The sequence below is a fragment of the Pan troglodytes genome, chromosome 9 (assembly GCF_028858775.2).
Source record: "Pan troglodytes isolate AG18354 chromosome 9, NHGRI_mPanTro3-v2.0_pri, whole genome shotgun sequence".
In the NCBI taxonomy this organism is placed as follows: Eukaryota; Metazoa; Chordata; class Mammalia; order Primates; family Hominidae; genus Pan; species Pan troglodytes.
Window position 1 is genome coordinate 30428388 of NC_072407.2, and position 21613 is coordinate 30450000.

At 37.5% G+C, this 21613-nt stretch overlaps 1 protein-coding gene across 2 annotated transcripts in view; it reads left to right on the forward strand.

Annotated features, from left to right (window-relative positions):
* The window catches only part of ANO3 (anoctamin 3), a 473946-nt gene that overhangs the window by 234846 nt on the left and 217487 nt on the right, over positions 1–21613 (forward strand). For both annotated transcript variants that reach the window (XM_054661268.2, XM_001134720.8), the window contains 2 exons: positions 17148–17342; positions 18995–19066. In XM_054661268.2, coding sequence (XP_054517243.1) covers positions 17148–17342; positions 18995–19066 — 267 coding nt within the window. The remainder of the gene's footprint in view (positions 1–17147; positions 17343–18994; positions 19067–21613) is intronic.

The following is a 21613-nucleotide window of genomic DNA, read 5'->3' on the forward strand; positions in this document are numbered from 1 at the left end:
CTGTTTGGTAAATGTCTGACTCTGTTTTTCAGTGGCCTTCAGCCTAGGGCCCAGGGTATGCTAAGAGCATTTTACTCTCAGTCCAACATCTTTACTATCAGCTAACACCATTTTCTATCTGTGTACCGCCCCTTGTTCCCCCCAAAACTCCGTATATTTTTACTTGTCTGTTCTGCTAGAGTAACAGGCTATTCTCAACCAGGGCTCGGAAATAGAAAGCTGATCACTTAATATTCTACATCAGTATTTCTTAAATAAGAGAAAGTATTAGACCACCTTACAAATGATTAATTGACATAAAAACTTACTAGGAGAGGTAGATCCTATGCTATTTCTTGGACCTACCATAGAAAACATCAGTCAGTCTTCAACTAAGGGGAACTGTATGGTGTTTTAGTAGTATTTCATTGAACCTTGGGGGAATTCCTCTTCAAAATAGTATTTTCTATATATATATTTATACTTTAAGTTCTAGGGTACATGTGCACAATGTGCAGGTTTGTTACATATGTATACATGTGCCATGTTGATGTGCTGCACCCATTAACTCATCATTTACATTAGGTATATCTCCTAATGCTATCCCTCCCCCCCACCCCACAAGAGGCCCCGGGGTGTGATGTTCCCCTTCCTGTGTCCAAGTGTTCTTGCTTGTCATAATAGAGTTACAGAAAGCTAAGAGACTGAGTACTTTTCTTCCAGTCAATTCTTCCTTTCCCCTGTTTCTAGTTCACATTTTATTTTCACACTGACAATTAATATAAAAATAAACAAATAAATAAATATTTCTATAAAGCAGAAAGATAAAATCCCCACTCCTAGGGTTATCTGATTTTCATCTGTTCAACCATGTCTTATTTCAGTAGAAATTATTTCAAACATTCCCCTATCACTTCCTTTTCAGGATTCCCATTTGCCTCAAAGGGCTTGCACTTCGGTATCTCTGCTTGTGTTTCTTTAAATTAATACATTTGAAGAGTTCTTTAGAAATTTCAGTTTACTCATAAAGTGACCACAAAATTATATAGGTAAAACAATTGAAACAAACAATATGAGTGAAATATAGTTTTTTTATCTTAAGGTAAATATAACTACTGAAATTGTATTCTATTTCATTTTTATTCCTGCTCACACTTATTATGACCCTGATTATATTCTGTCTGAAAAGTGAAATTAAGTAACTGCAAAACAAAAGTTTCATTAATTGAAAATGTATTTGCAGTATCTTTTTCACCTTTCAACTATTTCATTCAAAATTTGCTTTAATATAGAGAATCAGCACACAAGGTGGGTGAATAGGGAGGGTGGTGGAAGTAAATGTATCTCAGTTATGTTCACTCTGTGTTTTATCCACAATTGCTATGGTCTTTTCTAAGTGTTTTATTTCAGCGTCTGTGTACTTTGGAGTAAATGGATGGTGTTTTAGGAGTTTTCAGTTGGTTAATGGATACGTAATTTGGTGGCTTTAGAATTAGAAAAAGCTTGGAATATATATTCCCTCTGTGCCTACTTATCTGTGTGATATGTTACTTTTCCCGTGTAGTCTTAGTTTCTCCACAACTATTACAAGTTCCAAAGTCTGTCTTTTATTATTGATGTAAAATTAAATGAAACACACACTTATTACATATAATACATAGTATATAAAATACTGTGTGTGTGTCTGTAAATGGGTGCACTCAGTACTCACAAATCAATAAGAAAAGTCTAACAATACAGCTATAACATAACTTAGTCACTTAAACATTATAACTAGCTAGGAAATACATGAAAACATGCTCACATGCTGGAAAATGAAATTTAAGACAATGAAGTTTTTGTTGTTGACTTTTTATTTTGTCCGTAATTAAAAGTTATAGTATCTGGAGTTGGCCAAGGCATAAGGAAATGGACCCCATCTTGTGCTATTCACGTAAGTGTGAAAAGATAAAACTTTAGGGAGGGCAGTTTGGCATGTCTAGTCCAAATGATAAATATTTATGTCCTCCAACTCAGTATTTGTATATTGAAGTATTTCCTTTTAGAGAAACACTCAAGATTTGAAAAAAAAAGCACATATATGAATGCTCATAAGCAGTATTATTTTAAAGGTAATTCTTGAAAAATACCTAAATATCCACTGACAGGCAAATGATCAAATAAAGTATGGTTTGCCCATACTTCGTAGTATTTTGAAAAGTCTAGAATAGCTCTCTCTCCTTGAACTAGTGAAACATGGTGGTAGGAATGGAGTGAGCTGCCTTGTGCCACAACTGCCACCACACATGTAGTAATAGACTAGAATGATGTTAGAAAACAAAAATATGGTCACCTATCAGAGTCTGCAGCCCAATATCAAGAAGCTGCTAACATTCTGCAGCAACGGTTGTGAAGATTCCATGAACTGTTAGATGTAGAAACATCTTAAAAACTGTCAAACACTTTAAACTTTGGAAGATTATTGTGATTTTCGTTCTGTCCAGTGGCTACACTCACACTTTAAATCAAATCTTCTAACATTCCTTGAAGTAAAGCAGTCTGTGTATGTGAACTGAAGAAATAATTGAAGTGAAATAATGGAGCATTTAGTGCTTTTTGTATGGCCCAAAGGAGCCCTGTGCTGACTTTGCTATAGTGTTTTAGCTTGTGAAAGTCTCTGGAACCTTCCCTGCTTCATCAAGGGAGTCACCTCTATGTCATTTTACTAAGGACAAATACCTAAAACAAACATGTTTAGACCCAGTGCCTGTCCATTGCTGCAAGCAGTCCTACACATCTCCAAACAACAAGTTCAAGATCAGCATGAAATTGGAAATCCAGGATCCTAGGAACACCCCATCCACCTGTATTTATAGGCGCCTCCCTCCACCTGCACCTTGATGGCAGTGTTAACAAGAATGACTCTGTTAGCTGTCTGAATCAGCTGAACTACAGCCTAGTGGGAACTGTGAGAAGATTGGGGATATGCTGCAGACCCCTCTGGGCCCATGTTAGAGACTACATTTCATCATGAAAATCATGGCCCAAGTTTCCCGCCAAAATGGAACCTCTTGCTTTTGCTGGTCTGGGAAAATATAAGACATTTCAAAATCAATGGGAAATAGTGATCAGTATCCATAAAAATATTCTATATGAAGAAAAACAGATGAGCATAAAGCCATTTTTACTACTGAAAATTATACTGCCAAAACCAGTGACTAATCAGCAAACAGCTGTTGCACAACAACTCGAGTCAACTTGAATACAACTAGTAATACTAGTTGTATTAGACCATTCTCACACTGCTAATAAAGACATACCCGAGACTTGGTAATCAATGAAGAAAAGAGGTTTAATTGACTCACAGTTCAGCATGGTTGGGGAGGCCTCAGGAAACTTTCAATAGTAGCAGAAGGGGAAGCAAACACATCCTTCTTCTCATGGCGGCAGCAAGAAGAAATGCAGACTGAAGCAGTGAGGAAAGCTCCTAATAAAATCATAAGATCTCATGAGAACTTACTGTCATGAGAACAGCATGGAGGTAACCACCCCCATGATTCTATTACCTCCCACTGGGTCCCTCCCATGACACGTGGGGAATATGTGAACTACAATTCAAGAAGAGATTTGGGTGGGGACACAAGCCATATCATAGATGTGGATCATAGATATGAAGAAAGTTCCTTGAATCATATAAAAGGTACAAAAATCAGAAAGTAATTGTTAGGTATTGAACATAATCAACAAAGATTCAACATGTATATGTATATATGTGTCTGCATTCATAATTGGAGGCCCTGAAGAATATAAACAAGACAATATAACAGAATTAACACTTAACAAGATTAACACTTCCCAAAAATTAAAGAAAAGACAAAACTATATATTGAAAAGGGCCTAAATTATTTCCGGGAAAATTGATTTAGATTGGTCAACTCCAAAACATATTGTAATAAAACTATTAAACTCTAAGGAAAAAATCCTCTAAGCTTCTGACAAAAAAGCAATTGTTTACAAAGGGAAGAAAGTCAGGTTTGCATCAGATTTCTCAATAGCAAAGTACAAAACAAGAACAAGTAGAGCAATATTTTCAGGAAATTCAAGGAAAGAAAATGGGAGCAAGGATTTTATATCTCATCAAACTGTTTGTTCTTCAGGTATTGATATCATATGAAAATAGTTTTCATCATGTTAGAACTCAGAGGATATTGCAACCTTAAGCCCTTCCCGAGGAGTCAGTTAGGGAAGCAGCTTCATCCAACCAAAGATGATCAATCTAAGACAAAATCAGATGAAGAAACAATTTGTTCCTTGTAGAATTTGTGTGTGTGTGTGTGTGTATGTGTTTATCAGTCTGGGTTCAATGAAAAGTGAGAAACAACATAGTAATTTGAAACCAGAAAGTTTAATATAATTGTTAACTGTAAAAGAAGAATAATGAGGGATTGGCTATTAAAAATGAACGAGAACTCTGAAGAATATAGGAACAGCAGACATAAAGAGAGGCCACTACATTAGGACTCAGATAGATAGCTCTCCCCCATTATCAGAGCTGAGTCATAGACCTTGCTAGACGGGCACAGCCATGGCTCACTGGGTCACTGAGAAGTCACAGTAGTGCCATGTTGGTGAAGCTTGCTAGAAACATTTCCTCTCTGGTGCTGGTAAGGGCAATTCATTGAGAAGTGTTTTTCTGGAGGAACTCTACTACCTAACTACCCCAGGTGGGGGTAGGGGTGCTACTGCTGCTGACCACTGATACTACTGGCTGCCATGCACTGTGGGAAACCAACAATGGAGAAGATGAGAGTGCTGCAGGAACCTGTCCAGCAAACACACTGGAACCAGAAAGCAAACCCGTTTCTTCCTATGGTGTCTTTAGATGAGATCAAGGGATATCACTTAAGCTAGTACCAAACAGTAGATTTCTAAGTAAGGAAAGGGGGAGATAAGGACATTATAAAATATATTCATATAAAGATAACCCCTAAAACAAAAATGCAAAATTTCCTAAATTCCAAAAGTTCAAAAAAAAAAAAAAAAACATATCATGTAGAGAATGAAGTAAATATGAAAACCTCAGGAAATAAAACCTAATGTGACAGATTTGAGACCAAATGTGTAATTTATATTAATAAATGTAAATGGATTTAACCTACCTGTTAAAAGAATAAAACATTTAGATTGTATTCAAAGTAAAACCCACTCTGTGCTGTATACAGGAGTCACACATAAAAAAGTGAATCAGAAAGAAAGGTTGCAGTTCTGATACTGGACAAGGTAAAATTCAGGCTAAGATTCATTAAACAAGACAAAGAAGCCACCTGATTCTTAAAGATGACAATGCTTAAAATTCACAATGAAAATGTAATAGTTATAAATAAATCAGTGTCATTAGAAAGTACCTGTCTTCATAAAATAGAATTATAGGAAATGCAAAGAGATAGATACTAACACACTAATAGAAAGTTAACACCCTTATTTCAAGGCAGGACACACCAAGAGGACAAAAAGTAAAAGTACTGGCCAGGCACGGGGGCTCACGTCTGTAATCTCAGCCCTTCGGGAGGCCAAAGCGGGGAGATCTCCTGAGGCCAGGAGTTTGAGATCGAGAACATCCTGGCCAACATGGCGAAACCCAGTCTCTACCAAAAATACAAAACGATAAAAAATAAAAAGATTAACCAGGCATGATGATGCACAACTGTAATCCCAGCTACTCGAGAGGGTGAGGTAGGAAGATCACCTGAACCCAGGAAGCAGAGTTTGCAATGAACCGAGATTGCACCACTGCACTCCAGCCCAAGCAACTGTCTAAAAAAAAAAAAAAGTAAGTCTTAAAGGCTTTAATGGATAAGGTAGATCATATATATATGTATGTGTCTACGTATGTGTTTGTGTGTATACATATCAAATCTTATATCCTTGCAAATGATCTTCTACCTTGAAATTAAAAACCTAAACAACTCTTATTTGAAAAAAGAAAACATAACTAAAATTGCACAATTCTAAAACATAATGATGAACACATCATGTATCAGAATTTTGACATACAATTAAAGTGCTGTCAGGAAGATTATTTATAGCTTTAAATACTTGACATCAATAAAAATGGAAGGATGAACATTAAAAATTTTAATTCCTAACGCAAGAGGTTAGAAAAATAATTACAAAACAAATACCAAGAAAGAAGAAAAAAAGAAGTTAATGAAATAGAAGACAGAAAAGCAATACATAAAGTACTGCTCCTTTGGGGGAAAAAAATCAATGAAATAGATAAACCATTATTTAGCATAATATAATAAAATGAGTAATCACAGATATACAAAATAAGAAATGACAAAGGAGAAATAGCTCTATGCAAATCAATTTGAAAGCTAAAATGGGGAAATACTTTTTGTCCAAATTGACTCCAGTGGCATTACAATGTTTAAACAGATGTACAGAAAACAAAAATTTTCAAGGAATTACACCCACAATCAAGACCATGTGCAGATTTGTTCATAGGATAATCTACCAAACTTTAAGGATCAGATAGTTTCAATGCTAATTGACTTGTATGTCGGTGATATCCAGATCTCTCTGTGGCAGCAGAAATATTTTACATCTGTGATGTTCAGTATGGTTGTCATCAGCCACATATGGCTATTGAATGAGCACTTGAAATGTGGCTACGATGACTGAGGAACTGAATTTTTAACTTCATTTAGTTGTAATTTAAAGTTAAAAGACCTTATATGACTGATTGTTATTGTACTGGGCAGTATAGCGCTAGCTCCTAAAAATGTAGGAAAATGTCTAAATTCTTTTTATGAACCATGTAGAACTTTGAAGCCTAAACCAGATTTATTTAATTTCAACCTTTATAATGGATAACAGGAGTACATGTGCAGGTTTGTTACATGGTTATATTGCATGATGCTGAGATTTGGGGTATGGCCCCCATAACTCAGGTAGTGAGCAATACCCAATAGGTAGTTTTTCTTTTCTTTAACTTTCATTTTAGGTACAGGGATACATGTGTAGGTTTGTTACAGAGATAAACTCATGCCACAGGTTTGTTGTACAGATTATTTTGCCACCTGGGTACTAAGCCTAGTACCCAATAGTGATTTTTGTTTGTCTCCTTTCTGCCACCCTCCACCCTCAAATAGACCGCAGCGTCTGTTCCCTTCCATATGTCCATGTGTTCTCATTGTTCAGCTGCCACTTATGAGAACAAGTGATGTTTGGTTTTCTGTTCCTGTGTTAGACTGCTAAAAATGAGGGCCTCCAGCTCCATCCATGTTCCTGCAAAGGACATGATCTTGTTCATTTTATGGCTGTGTAGTATTCCATAGTGTATATGTACCACATTTTACATTTTATTTATCCAGTCTAGCAATGATGAACATTTAATTTGATTCATTGTCTTTGTTATTGTGAGTAGTGCTGCAAAGAACATTCACGTGCATGTGTCTTTATGGTAAAATGATTTATATTCTTTTGGGTATATACCCAATAATGAGATTGCTGGTTTGAATAGTAATTCTTTTTCTTAGCTCTTTGAGGAATCACCAAACTGCTTTTCACAGTGGTTGAACTAATTTACTCTCCCACCAACGGTGTAGAAGTGTTTCTTTTTCTCCACAACCTTTCCAGCATCTGTTATTTTTTTACATTTTTAATAATAATTATTCTGACAGATGTGAGATGGTATCTCATTGTGGTTTTGATTTGTATTACTCTAATGATCAGGGTTATTGAGCTTTTTTTCCCCATAATTGGTGGCCACATGTGTATCTTCTTTTGAAGAGTGTCTGTTGATGTCATTTGCCCACTTTTTAATGGGGGTATTTGAGTTTTTCTTGTAAAATAGTTTAAGTTCGCTATAGATGCTGGATATTAGATCTCTGTCAGATGTATAGTTTGTAAATATATTCTTCCCCTATGTAGGCTGTCGGTTTACTCTCTTGATAGTTTCTTTCCCTGCGAAGAAGTTTAATTACATCCCATTTTCCAATTTTTTGCTTTTAGTGTGATTGCTTTTGACATCTTCATCATAAAACTTTGCCAGTTCCTATGTACATAATGGTATTGGCTAGGTTGTCTTTCAGGGTTTTTATAGTTTTGGATTTTGTGTTTAAGTTTTTAATCCATCTTGAGTTGATTTTTGTTTATGGTATAAGGAAGGGGTCCAGTTTCAATTTTCTGCTTATGGCTAGCCAGTTATCACAGCACCATTTATTGAATAGGGAGTCATTTCCCCATTGTGTGTTTTTGTCAGCTTTGTTGAAGATCAGATGGTTGTAGGTTTGTGCCCTAATTTCACGTTCTCTATGCTGCTCCTTTGGTCTGTAAGTCTGTTTTTGTACTGGTATCATGCTACTTTGGTTACTGTAGTCCTGTAGTATAGTTTGAAGTCGGGTAACATGATGCCTCGAGGTTTATTCTTTTTGCTTAGGATTGCCTTGGCTATTTGGGCTCTTTTTTGGTTCCATATGAATTTTAAAATAGTTTTTTTTCTAATTATGTGAAGAATATCATTGGTAGTTTGATAGAATAGCACTGAGTCTGTAAATTTTTTTGTGAAGTATGGCCATTTCAATGATAATGATTCTTTCTATCCCTGAGCATGGAATGTTCTTGCATTTGTTTGTATTGTCTCTGATTTTGAGCAGTGTTTGGTAATTCTCGATGTAGAGATCTTTCACCTCTCTGGTTAGCTGTATTCCTAGGTATTTTTTGTGTGGCAATTGTGAAAGGGATTGTGTTCCTGATGGCTCTCGGCTTAGCTGGTGTTGGTGTATAGGAATGCTAGTGATTTTTGTATGTTGATTTTTTTATCCTGAAACTTTGCTAAAATTGCTTATCAGCTCTAAGAGCTTTGGGTCTGAGACTATGGAGTTTTCTACGTATACAATCATGTCATCAGCAGACAGGGAAAATATGACTTCCTCTCTTCCTATTTCAGTTCCCTTTATTTCTTTCTCTCTTGCCTGATTGTTTTGGCCAGGACTTCCAATACTATGTTGAGTAGGAGTGGTGAGAGAGGGCATCCTTGCCTTGTGCTTATTTTCAAGGGGGAATACTTTCAGCTTTTGCCAATTCAGTATGGTGTTGGCTGTGGGTTTGTCATAGATGGCTCTTATTATTTTGAAGTATATTTCTTCAGTGCCTAGTTTATTGAGAGTTTTTAACATGAAGGAATATTGAATTTTATTGAAAGCCTTTCCGCATCTATTGAGATAATTTTTAAAAATGTGATTTTTGTCTTTAGCTCTGTTTATGTGATGAGTCTTATTTATTGATTTGCATGTTGAACCAACCTTGAATCCCAGGTATAAAGCCTACTTAATCATGGTAGATTAGCTTTCTGATGTGCTGCTGCATTCAGTTTGCATGGACTTTGTTGAGGATTTTTGCATCAATGTTCATCAAGGATATTGGCCTGCAGTTATCTTTTTTGTTATGCCTCTACCAGATTTTGGTATCAGAATGATGCTGATCTCACAGAATGAGTTGGAGAGGAGTCCTTCCTCCTCAATTTTTTGATAGTTTCAGTAGGAATGCTATCAGCTCTTCTTTATCCATCTGGTACAATGTGGTTGTGAATCCATCTGATTCTGGGGTTTTTTTGGTTGTTAGGTTATTATTGATTCAATTTTGTAGTATTGGTCTGTTCAGGAAATCAGTTGTTCTGTTGATGCAGGTCTGTTCAGGGAATCAATTTTTTCTTGATTGAGTCTTGGGAGGGTGTATGTGTCCCCTCTTATTCATCTCTTTTAGGTTTTCCAGTTTGTGTGCCTAGAGGTGTTCATTAGTACTCTCTGATGGTTACTTTTATTTCTGTGGGGTCGGTATTTCTGTGTAACATTCCCTTTCTCATTTCTGATTGTGTTTACATGAATCTTCTCTCTTTTCTTCTTTATTAGTCTAGCTATTGGCCTATGTACATCATTAATTTTTTCAAAAAACAAACTCCTGGATTCGTTGATCTTTTGAATGGTTTGTTATCTCTAGTTCTTCAGTTTACCTCTGGTTTTGGTTATTTCTTGTCTTCTGCTAGCTTTGGGGTTGGTTTACTCTTGCTTTGCTTCTCTAGTTCTTTTAGTTGTGATGTTAGGTTGTTAATTTTGGATCTTTCTAACTTATTGATGTGGGCATTTAGTGCTATAAATTTCCCTTCTAACACTGCCTGAGCTGTGTCCCAGATATTCTGACAAGTTGTATCTTTGTTCTCAATAGTTTCAAAGAACTTCCTGATATCTGCCTTAATTTCATTTACCTAAAAGTCACTCAGGAAAATGGTTGTTTAATTTTCATGTAATTGCATGGTTTTGAGCAATTTTTTAAGTCTTCATTTTAATTTTTATTGTGATGTGACCCAAGAGTGTGTTTGGTATCATTTTGGTTCTTATGCATTTGCTGAGGGTTGTTATATTGTCAGTGGGGTGGTCGATTTTAAAGTATGTGCCATATAGTGATGAGAAGAATGTATATTCTGTTGTTTTGGGGTGGAGAGTTCTGTAAAGATCTGTCAGATCCATTTGGTCCAATGTTGAGTTCAGGTCCTGAATATCTTTGTTAATTTTCTGCCTTAATGATCTAATACTGTCAGAGTAGTGTTAAAGACTCCCACTATTATTGTATGGGAGTTGAAGTCTCTTTGTAGGTCTCTAAGAACTTGCTTTATGAATCTGGGCGCTCCTATTTTGGGTGCATAAATATTTAGGATATTTAGGTCTTGTGGAATTGAATTCTTTACCATTATGTAATGCACTTCTTTGTCTTTTTTGATCGGATATGAAATGCTTGGTTGAAGATATTTTTCTTTAAGAATGTGAATACAGGCCCCAATCTCTTCTGGCTTACAGGGTTTCTGCTGAAAGGTTCACTGTTGGCCTGATGGAGTTCCCTTTGTAGGTGACCTGCCCTTTCTCCCTAGCTGCCTTTAACATTCTTTCATTTCAACCTTGGAAAATCTGATGATTATGTTTCTTGGAGATGGTCTTGTGTAGACTCTTTCAGGTGTTCTCAGTATTTCCTGCATTTGACTATTGGTCTCTCTAGCAAGGTTGGGGAGATTTTCATGGACAATACCCTGAAATATGTTTTCCTCATCCCTTTTAGGGATTCCAGTGATTCATAGATTTGGCCTCTTGACATAATCCCACATTTATCAGAGGTTTTGTTCACTCTTTTTTATTCTTTGTTCTTTACTTTTGTCTGACTGTCTTCTTTAAGTCTTCAGGTCCTGACATCCTTTTCTCAGCTTGGTCTGTTCTACTGTTAATACTTGCTGCTGCACTGTGAAATTATTGTAGTGTTTTTTCAGCTCTATTAGATCAGTTAGGTTCTTTTTTACACCAGCTCTTTCACCTGTTAACTTCTGTATCATTTTATTGTGATTCTTAGTTTCCTGGATTGGGTTTTGCCATTCTCCTAAATCTTGATGATCTTTGTTCTTGTTCCTATTCTAAATTCTATTTCTGTCATTTCAGTCAACTCAACCTGGTTAACAACCCTTGTTGGAGAACTAGTTTGGTTGTTTGAGAGGTAAAACACCCTGACCACTTGAGTTGCTAGAGTTCTTGCATTGGTTCTTTCTTATCTGTGTGTGTGATTGTTCCTTTAACTGCTAGGCTGCCTCTGATTGCAATGGTCATGTTGGGGCAGGGAGGTTGTGCTGAAGTCCCAGGTCAGGCAGTCCTGTTCAGTGAGGAGAAGTGAGGACTGGGATCTGCGTTGAGAACAGTCTGACCACTTTTCCAGTAGATGGGTGCTCTGTGCCTAGGGACCAGACCAGCCACTGTTCCCGTGGATTCTCCAGAACTGGAGACAGCAAGGGCTAGTGCTGTGAGACAGCAAAGATGGTAACCTGCCCCTCGCACCAGGAGCTTTGTCCCAGGGAGTTACAGAACTGCTACTGGCTCAAAAGTCCCAGCAGGGGGTGGACCCAGTGAGGAGATACTGGATCAGGGGCCCACATAACCAACAGTCTGGCCATTTTTCCATAAGTCTGCTCCAATATGTTTGAGGGTCTGCTCCAGTCTCTAATCACCTCCAATTTTCCAGTACCTGAAGGTATCAACAGTGAAGGCTGCAAAACAGTAAAGATGGTGGCCTGCCCCTCCCTCTGGCAGCTCCATCTTAGGGAGGTATGGACCTGCTGCCAGCCCCAACACACTGGCAGGGGTGGCTGGGGACCTTGGTCAGGAGGTCCTACCCAGTGAGGAGGAGTAGGATTGGGGACCTGCATAACAAAGCAGTCTGGCTACTTTTTCATAGAGCTGGGTTGGGGGTCCACTCCAGCCTCTTGTTGCCTTGCACTCTCCAAAACTCGAAGGCAACAATAGCTAAGACTGTGAAAGAACAAAGATGGCAGTCCTCCCCTCTCTCTGGGAGTTCTGTCTCAGGGAGCTTTGGAACAGTTGCTGACTGGAAAACACTGGCAGGGGTGGTTATAGACCTCAGTTAGGAGATTCGTCCGGTGATGGAAAAAGCAGTCTGGTTGCTTCTTTGTAGAACTGCTCCAGTATTCCGGGGGACAGCTTCAGTCCCTAATCACCTTGGATTCCCCAGAGCCAGAGGGCATCAACAGCTAAGTCTGCCAAACAGCAAAGATGGCAGCCTACCCCTCCCTCTGGGAGCTCCGTCTCAGGGAGGTGTAACAGTGATACCTGTGGCAGGCTGGGGTTCCAAGCCAGTAGGTCTTATCCTGCGAGGTACTGTGAAAGAAGGGCCTGCAGACCATCACTGCTCAGCCCCCTGGACTCAGCTTCTTTCCTAGGGGTATGTACAAGGGTCTAACCTCCCACTTTGCTGGAGTTGCAGCCACTTTTGCCAGGAAGCCTGGGCATCAAAAGCTCCTGGGGCTCCACGTGTGCCCAAGTGGCTGCTCTGCCGAGACTCCACATAGCTCTGCCTGTCAGAATGAAGGCCCTGTTGGAGTGGGTTCACAAGGGGATCTTCTAACCTGAGGGTTGCAAATATCCATGAGAGAAGAGTGGGTCCCCAGGGTCACACATTCACTCACTGCTTCCCTGAGAGTAGGAGGCTCCCCTGGCTCTGTGTCACTCAGGGGTGGGTAGTGAGATAGTCATCCTGTCTTGATTTTCTCCATTCTCCATTGGTCAGCTTGTTTTCTTGATGAATCTCAATGCATGTACCTGGGTACTTCAGTTGTAGGTGCTGTATTTATTACCCCTTCTATTTCTTTCCACGAGAGTGGGGCACACTAGCTGATTCTAATTGGCTGTCTTGGCCAGCCCCTCCATAGGTAGTTTTTCAACCCACATCTTTCTCCACCCCTTTAGTAGTCTGCAGTGTCTATTCTTCACATGTTTATGTTCATGTATGCTCAGTGTTTAGCTCCCACTTATAAGTGAGAACATACATAAGTCTGATTTAAACACATACACACACGTAACTCATGTATGAGTATTATCACAAAAATCCTAATAAAATATTGGGAATTAGAATTTAACATATTTAAAACAATTAATCAGGACAAAGTATGTTTTGTTTTTGATTTCTGGGAATGAAAAGAGGATTTAATTTTAGAAAATCCATTAATGGAATTCAACATATTAAGATAGCTAAGGAATAAAATTATATAAACTTTGAAAAAATTCAACACACTACTGAACAAAAAAATAATAAACTGGAAAGTGAGTAGTACATTCTTAGCTTGAAAAAATATTTATACCTCAGTGCTAAAGCCAGTATTTTACTCAATTGTTTAAAATAATCCAATTGATTATTTATAATTTCAATACAGTGGGAAAGAAACTCGCATTTACAATAGCCAAAAGAGAGCGGGAGCTAACCAATATGCAAAACTTATATAAAGAAAAGTTTTTAAAACACCTGACCAAAAGCATGAACTATAAAACAATCACAGGATAGATTCTGTCAAAATTAAGAACTTCTGCTTTTTAGAAGACACTAGTAAGATAATGAAAATATAGGCTACAGACTAAGAGAAAATATTTACAGGTCACTTAGCTGACAGCAGTACTTACCCCCAAAGTGATTATAGATTCAATGGAATCCCTATCATAATCACAGCTACCGGCTGGGAGCAGTGGCTCATGCCTATAATCCCAGCACTTTGGGAGGCTGAGGCAGGTGGCTCACCTGAGGTCAGGAGTTCAAGACCAGCCTGGCCAACATGGTGAAACCCCATCTCTACTAAAAATACAAAAAAAAAAAAAAAAGAAAGAAAATAGCCAGGCATGGTGGCGAGCACCTGCAATCCCAGCTACTCGGCAGGCTGGGGCAGGACAGTGGCTTGAATCCAAGGGGCAGAGGTTGCAGTGAGCTGAGATCTCACCACTGCACTCCAAGCTGAGGAACAAGAGCAAAACTCTGTCTCAAAAAAAAAAAAAAAAATCAATCATAGCTGCCTTTTTTACATGAATTGACAAGTTGATCCTTAAATTTATATGGAAATACAAAAGACTAAGAATAGCCAAAGCAATCTTGAAAAGAGAGAACAAAAGTAAAGAACTCAGATTTTCTGGTTTTAAAACTTACTGCAAAGCTACAATGCTAAAGACATTGTGGTTTTGGCATAGGAATGGACATATAGATTGGTGGGTTAAAATTGAGAGTTCAGAAATGAACCCATAAATTTGTGGATAATTGAATGTAGACAAGGGGGCCAAGACAAGTCGATGGCATTTTCAACAACTTGTATGGGAACAACTGGATATCCACATGGAAAAGAATAAAGTTGGAGCCTACCTTCACACCATGTACAAATTAGCTACAGGTGGATTATAACCTAAACTTAAGAGCTAAAAGCATAAAACTCTTAGAAGAAAACACAGGAGTAAATCTTCATGACCTTGAATTAGATAATGGTTTCATAGATACCGCACCTAAAGCACAAACAACTAAAGAAAAAAAAATAGATAAATTGAACTTTATCAAAATTAAAAGCATTGTGTTTCCAAGAACACAATCATTAAAGTGCAAAGACAACTTATGCAGTGGGAGAAAATAGGCAAATGCATGGAGGCAAGAAATTAGGTTAGTAGTTTCCAGAGACTGAGCTGAAGAGGAAATGGGGATCGGCTGCAAATAGGTATGATGTTTCTTTTTGGAGGAATAATAAAAGCGTTTTAAAGCCACATAGAGTGATGTTTGCACGACTCTGTGCATATACTAAAAAGAGCTAAACTGTATACTTAAAGGAGTCAATTTTATGGTATATGAGTTATATATCAACAAAGCTTTTAAAAACTTTTAACTCCGAAAAGTCTGGGATAGATCTGTATGTGTTGAGATGGAAAAAATACCTAAGACATAATATATAATGTGACAAACTATAATTTCATTTTTGTAAGAAAACTATTTTTATACATAGTTACATATATGAATACATAGACAAAGACCAATAAACTGATAACATTCATTTCATTTAGAGAAGAGACTGGAATTTAAGAATCAGAGTAAAACAAATTTTAATTTTTAATTTTATTTACTTCTATAATTTAAAACCTTTTAAAATGAGAACATTTTATGTAATTTGCTGGTATAAAATACTTAAATATCCTCAAAGTGAATAAATAAAGGCACCAACCACAAAACCTGACATGTAATAGGCACTCCACAATAAAAAGTCCCTTTGCCTCATGTGGTGTGAAGTCCAAACACAACACTGGGTGTGGGCGGAGGGCGGGGGTGGTTCATGGTTTTATTCACATTATGCAGACAGCATACATAGCCAACATCTCAACTCAGGTGTCAGTAAGAAACTTTTTAGGGAGTGATTCACGATCAAGCAGCTTTGTACAATTTACCATATGTATTAGTCTGTTTTCACATTGATAATGTATTTCTTTATAAATTATTCAGTCTCAGGTAATAACGAACTACCTGAGACTGGATAATTTATAAAGAAAAGTGTTTTATTTGGCTAATGTGTCATAGAGCTTGCATTCTAGGGAGGTATACAGAAATAAAACAAAATATATAATATGAATGACAGTGGGTGTTTAGCAAAAAATAAGCAAAAGAGTAGTGTTAAAAGCCAAATTCTTTTTAAATGATGGGAAGTAACCTGGAACTGGTAAATGAAAATGACAGTAATAAAGAAGACTAGAAGAATAGTTTAATGACAGGAATTTGAATACTGATTTTTAGAGAGGAAGCATGAAGAATGAACTGAGACAGGCAATTAGGTACAATAAGGATATCTACTCCACCTCAAGTAAAGTTGATAAGAAGTTGTGGAAGAGAAAAGAGCCTCCACTGGAGGCAGCTGCAAGAGAAGCAGTGTCACTGTGGGGATATGGTGCAGTGCCAGGTTTGGGTAAAATTATGGAGGGAAATGGGTGATCCACAGAAAAATCTAATGAGGATATTAAGTGGATTTTCTGATGTTTTATGTGAGTTCCCAGGGACATAGTGAGAGAGTCTGGGTGGGAGATGTTGGAAATGAGAGTGTACAGAGACACTGAGGTTTAGAGTGCCAAGGGAGAGGAGTGACCTGGGATTGACATTATGGGATGAAGAGGAATGGAGACAGGGAAGTGGAGCCATTCTTTCCTGGTTCACACAGTGTAGGGGGACTTCTGCTTTTGGAGGACTAGTTTGGTTGAAGGGCGTTCTGACTTCTGGCAGATGAGACTCTGTGCATGAGGGAAGTAGCTCTAACACTAAGCACAGGGTTGGTGTCTTGATCCCTGCTTGCTGCCCAGTTTTTATACTATGTTATGTTATCTCTTTCCAGCCTCTAAGTCACTGTTAAGACATTATGTATGTGTTTAGGGGAGAGGAGGGCGTAGAAAGAAGGGCCCCATTTAATAATTTCAATGTTTATATATTAGGTTTTATGTATTTTGCTATTTGAAAGCCTAAATCATAAGGTTTATTCAAAGAGTATCCCAATAATTGTTGTCATAATTCCCCAAATGAACTTAAACATCAGTTTCTTTTTTCACAGAACTTTTAAAGGAGTGGTGAAAGCTCAAACAGGAAACAGAGATGTTTATGTCTCAAGACTATTTAATAATAAACAAAAATCTCAAACACTCTCCTTGACAAAATATAAACAAAACTAACTCAATTATTTCTAATATCTAGGTGGCACTTTTCAATAGTTCATTCCTGAAACAGGTATCACAAGAATTAAAACTTTTTATTGACCTCTACTGATTGATTTTTTATTGCTAAAACTCAACATTTTGGATTTGCAGGTATGAATATAAGCAAGAGTGAGATAACAAAAGAAACTTCGTTAAAACCGTCTCGGAGATCGCTGCCTTGCCTTGCCCAGAGCTACGCTTACTCAAAGAGCTTGAGCCAGTCTACTTCCCTCTTCCAGTCAACTGAGAGTGAATCTCAGGCTCCCACATCTATAACCTTAATCTCCACTGACAAAGCAGAGCAAGGTGAGCAGCAATTCCTATTTTCTTGTTCAATTTATAAAAACTACGTGTTTTCCAAACACTCCTTTCCTTCCTTTTTCCACTGGACCAGTTTTATGGAGCTCTTCAGGAAGGAGGCTGGCATAGAAAGGAGACCAGTACACCATGCCATTTGTTGGCCAGATGTGTTTTATCTCTTCCTTGCCTTGAAGGTGGCCAATCCCATGGAGTCTGGACCTAATATTTGTTTGCAGTGGAAGTCCCAGCTACATGAATCACTGGTACATTTGGCCACTGTTTGCATCCCTCTTGTTGATGAGTAACATTCCTGGCGAGAACTTATAACCAGTATTCAAATAGAAAATGTCATCAGTAATAAACTGTTTTCTAAAAATAAAGGCTGAAGACTTTACAACTGACAATAAAGCATTGAAGATTTGGTGGCATAAAGATTTAGTTGGACAAGTGTTGGCAACCCAAGGCTGGTGTGCAAGGGCTGAATTTTAGAGACCTAGCAGCAAGGTGCCACACAAAGAAACGCTGTGGCTACCCTTAGGCACTCTTCTACACACATTTACCCACTAAGACACACACTATCCCTTTAGACAACTCCCTTTTATAAGAGTTAAGAATTTAAATACAACCAAGCTCCCTGTTGTGCAGTGGATAGGGTATGTTTTTCTTGTTCTTTTTTTAGAGATGGAGTCTTGCTCTGTCGCCCAGGCTGGAGTGCAGTGGCACGATATCAGCTCACTGTAACATCTGCCTCCCGGGTTCAAGTGATTCTCTTGCCTCAGCCTCCTGAGTACTGGGATTACAGGCACACACCACCATGCCTGGCTAATTTTTGTATTTTTAGTAGAGACTGGGTTTCATCATGTTTGTCAGGTTGGTCTCAAACTCCTGACCTCGTGATCCACCTGCGTCGGCCTCCCAAAGTCCTGGGATTACAGGTGTGAGCCACTGCACCCAGCCATGTTTTTATTTTTCAATCCTTTTGTTGCTTTTTCTTATAAGAATGCAGTCCCTTATGATTCCATATGGTTGCTTCTTTTTCTGGATAACTAAAAAATATCAAAATTATTGTTTCAATACTATTGTGAAATCACTACATATTGTAGTTAGCTTACAAATATGTCTACTATGTAAAGTGGCAAATTGTTCAAGAAGATGAAGATATTAAAATATAATATAGGTGTTTCTTTTTTCCCTTATTGAAAGTGAAATTTTAGGCCAGGCACGATGGCTCACGACTGTAATCCCAGCACTTTGGGAGGCCAAAGTGGGCAGATCACTTGAGGCCAGGAGTTCGAGGCCAGCCTGGCCAAGATGGTGAAACCCTGTCTCTACTAAAAATACAAAAGTTAGCCAGGCATGATGGTGCATACCTATAGTCCCAGCAACTCAGGAGGCTGAGGCACGAGAATTGCTTGAACCCGGGAGGCGGAGGTTGCAGTGAGCCGAGATCATGCCATGGCACTCCAGCCTGAGTGACAGCGAGACTCCGTCCCTTAAAAAACGGAAAAAACAGTGACATTTTAAATAACTAATTTTAATTCATTAAGTTAAGAAATTTCATCATGTTTGGCCATCATTTGTCCATCTATAACCATGGTTATTTTTCTGTTGTTATGCTTTTATTTCCCAAAACTACAAAGTATCTTATTTTATTTCAGTTAATACTGAGGAGAATAAAAACGACTCTGTGCTGAGATGTTCATTTGCTGACCTCAGCGATTTTTGTTTGGGTAAGTTGATAATCAGTATTTACCTACTCCTTTCCCTCTCTCCAAAGGTAAGCTGTGTTCTTCTAAAAAAAAACTAGCATTTTTTTTTTTAAGAAAAGGTTCATGTTTGGTTTTTAACGTAATGGGTGAGTATAATATTCTGAGGTTAAGAAATTAAGAAATGTATAGTTTGGAATTCAAATATATAGGAGGATTTATGATGAGCAACAGTCTCATAATAACAAATAACAATTTTTGCCATTATTCTGAAAATTTCAATTTTTTAAGAACATATAGACTACTATTTCAAGATCTATAAAATTTTGACACTCAGAATTTAGAATGTTAGTAACACTCAGAGATTCTATCCTGGCCCATCATTAGTGGATACTATAAATTTTATTTATTTTTCCTATAACAGTGACAAGTTTACTCAATCTCCTTTTTTGCCTTTTGATGTTGTCACATAAGATTTGCTTCAGTTGAGCAAGCTTTGCATTGAACTCTGTAGCTTGCCCATAAACAATTCTTTTGAATTGGGTTTTCATTTTCATGAATTAAATAGAAATAAAATAAAGCCAGAATTAATCAAAAAGTGATACTAATGTGCCAACACTTATTTTGCAACCTCAGTGCCTTGACACATAACCTGAAGAAATGAAGCCCTGAGTTTTCAGTAGTAGATACATCGGTGGCCAGGCCTCATTGCCTACATAAGGAGTTCTCAATTCTGGTTACACATTCAAATCACCAGAGGGCTTTTCAAAACTCCTGGATCACAGTTCCAGAAAATCAGTTTTAATTGGTCTGAGGAGTGAAATTAGTATACGTACTTTTAACAACCTGCCCAGTAAATATTTAATATGAGGATAAAGAATTTCTGGCCTAAAAACTGTATCTTGGTTTTTCTCTACAGGCATTGTTAAATCACTCGTCATAACTTTTAAAACTATGAATTTTGCTATTTATAATAGCATTCTGAATGACTGCAAATTAGTCACGTTTCTTATAATAATTTTTGTTTTATGTGTGGTACAGAAACAGTGCTGGCTTATTAAGTTTTTTAATTAAAGCCAGCAACCAGCAGGTTCATTTCATATACAGAATCAAAAAGAGTATCTCATCAGAAAAAAATTCACTCAGAATACAAAGGCCTTTCCTGTAGTAATTAATTCTGAAGATCACTACAAGCTGAGTATTTTTATCCAAAATTCTTGAGACCAGAAGTATTTCAGATTTCAATTTTTTTGATTTTAGAATATTTGTATTATATACTTACTTGCTGAGCATCCCAAATCTGAAAATCTGAAATCTGAAGTGCTCCAGTGAGCATTTCCATTGAGCATCATTTCAACACTCAAAAAGTTTCAGATTTTGGAGTATTTTGGATTTGGGAAGCTGAACCTATATTATCAGTTATTTTCTAATTTAAAAAATAAGAACAAAAAACAAACCTGAAGTTTTTCTTGTCCAAAATATCCATACAGGTGGGAAAGTTTGCAAAGCACCATTTACTAACCTGTCCTCCAAATTAGAACCAATGTATAGTTTAACAATCACCCTATTGAAAAACCTTCCATTTAATTACTTGCATTTTATTTTTGACGGCTTGCCATTCCAAATATTAAAAAGCACTTTCTCTGAATGCTTAACATAATTGGATGCTCGTAACTTTATGATTCTTTTCTCATCACTTTTGTGTGTCTCAGTTATTTGTTCCAGCTGACCTGTATGTATATTCTCTCCAGGCACTGTATCTCATATTCACTATTTTAGCATCCCCCAGCATCAATCTGTCATTTGTTCAAGTTAGAAAGACATCACAGCTTCTGCAGTTAAAATACATACAAATGATGAGGTGTTTGCCTTTATAATGAAGGTGAGGTACAGTCTCCAGCTAACTGTGTAGTATCACTAAGCATTTCAGGAATCCAACTGGATGTAACACCTGGCTGGGAAATACTCTTTTAGAGTTAGATGCATATCTATGAGTGTTTTTTATTATTTTATTTTATTATTATTATTATTATTTTTGAGACAGAGTGTTTCTCTGTTGCCCAGGCTGGAGTGCAGTGGTGCGATCTCAGCTCACTGCATCCTCTGCCTGCCAGGTTCAAGCGATTCTCCTGCCTCAGCCTCCCGAGTAGCTGGGACTACAGGCACTCACCACCACACCCAGCTAATTTTTGTATTTTTAGTAGAGATGGGGTTTCACCATGTTGGCCAGGCTGGTCTCAAACTCCCAACCTCAGGCAATCCACCCACCTTGGCCTACCAAAGTGCTGGGATTACAGGCATGAGCCACATAATATAAGTGTTTTAATTGTCTTTGAAAAGAAGACGCCCGGCCTAATATGAGTGTTTTAATCATCTTTGAAAAGAAATCAAGTAAAATAATGTCAAATATACCAAGAGTACATTTAAATAAAGCATGAGTAAGCATTTTGGCAATACATGTTCTCTTTTAAATGCAAAGCAGTTACATTCTCTAAGTTTGCCTTTAGCGTGCAGAGTACCAGGTTCCTGCATTGGGCTGATTATTGCATGGGAATTTCCTGACTAATGCAT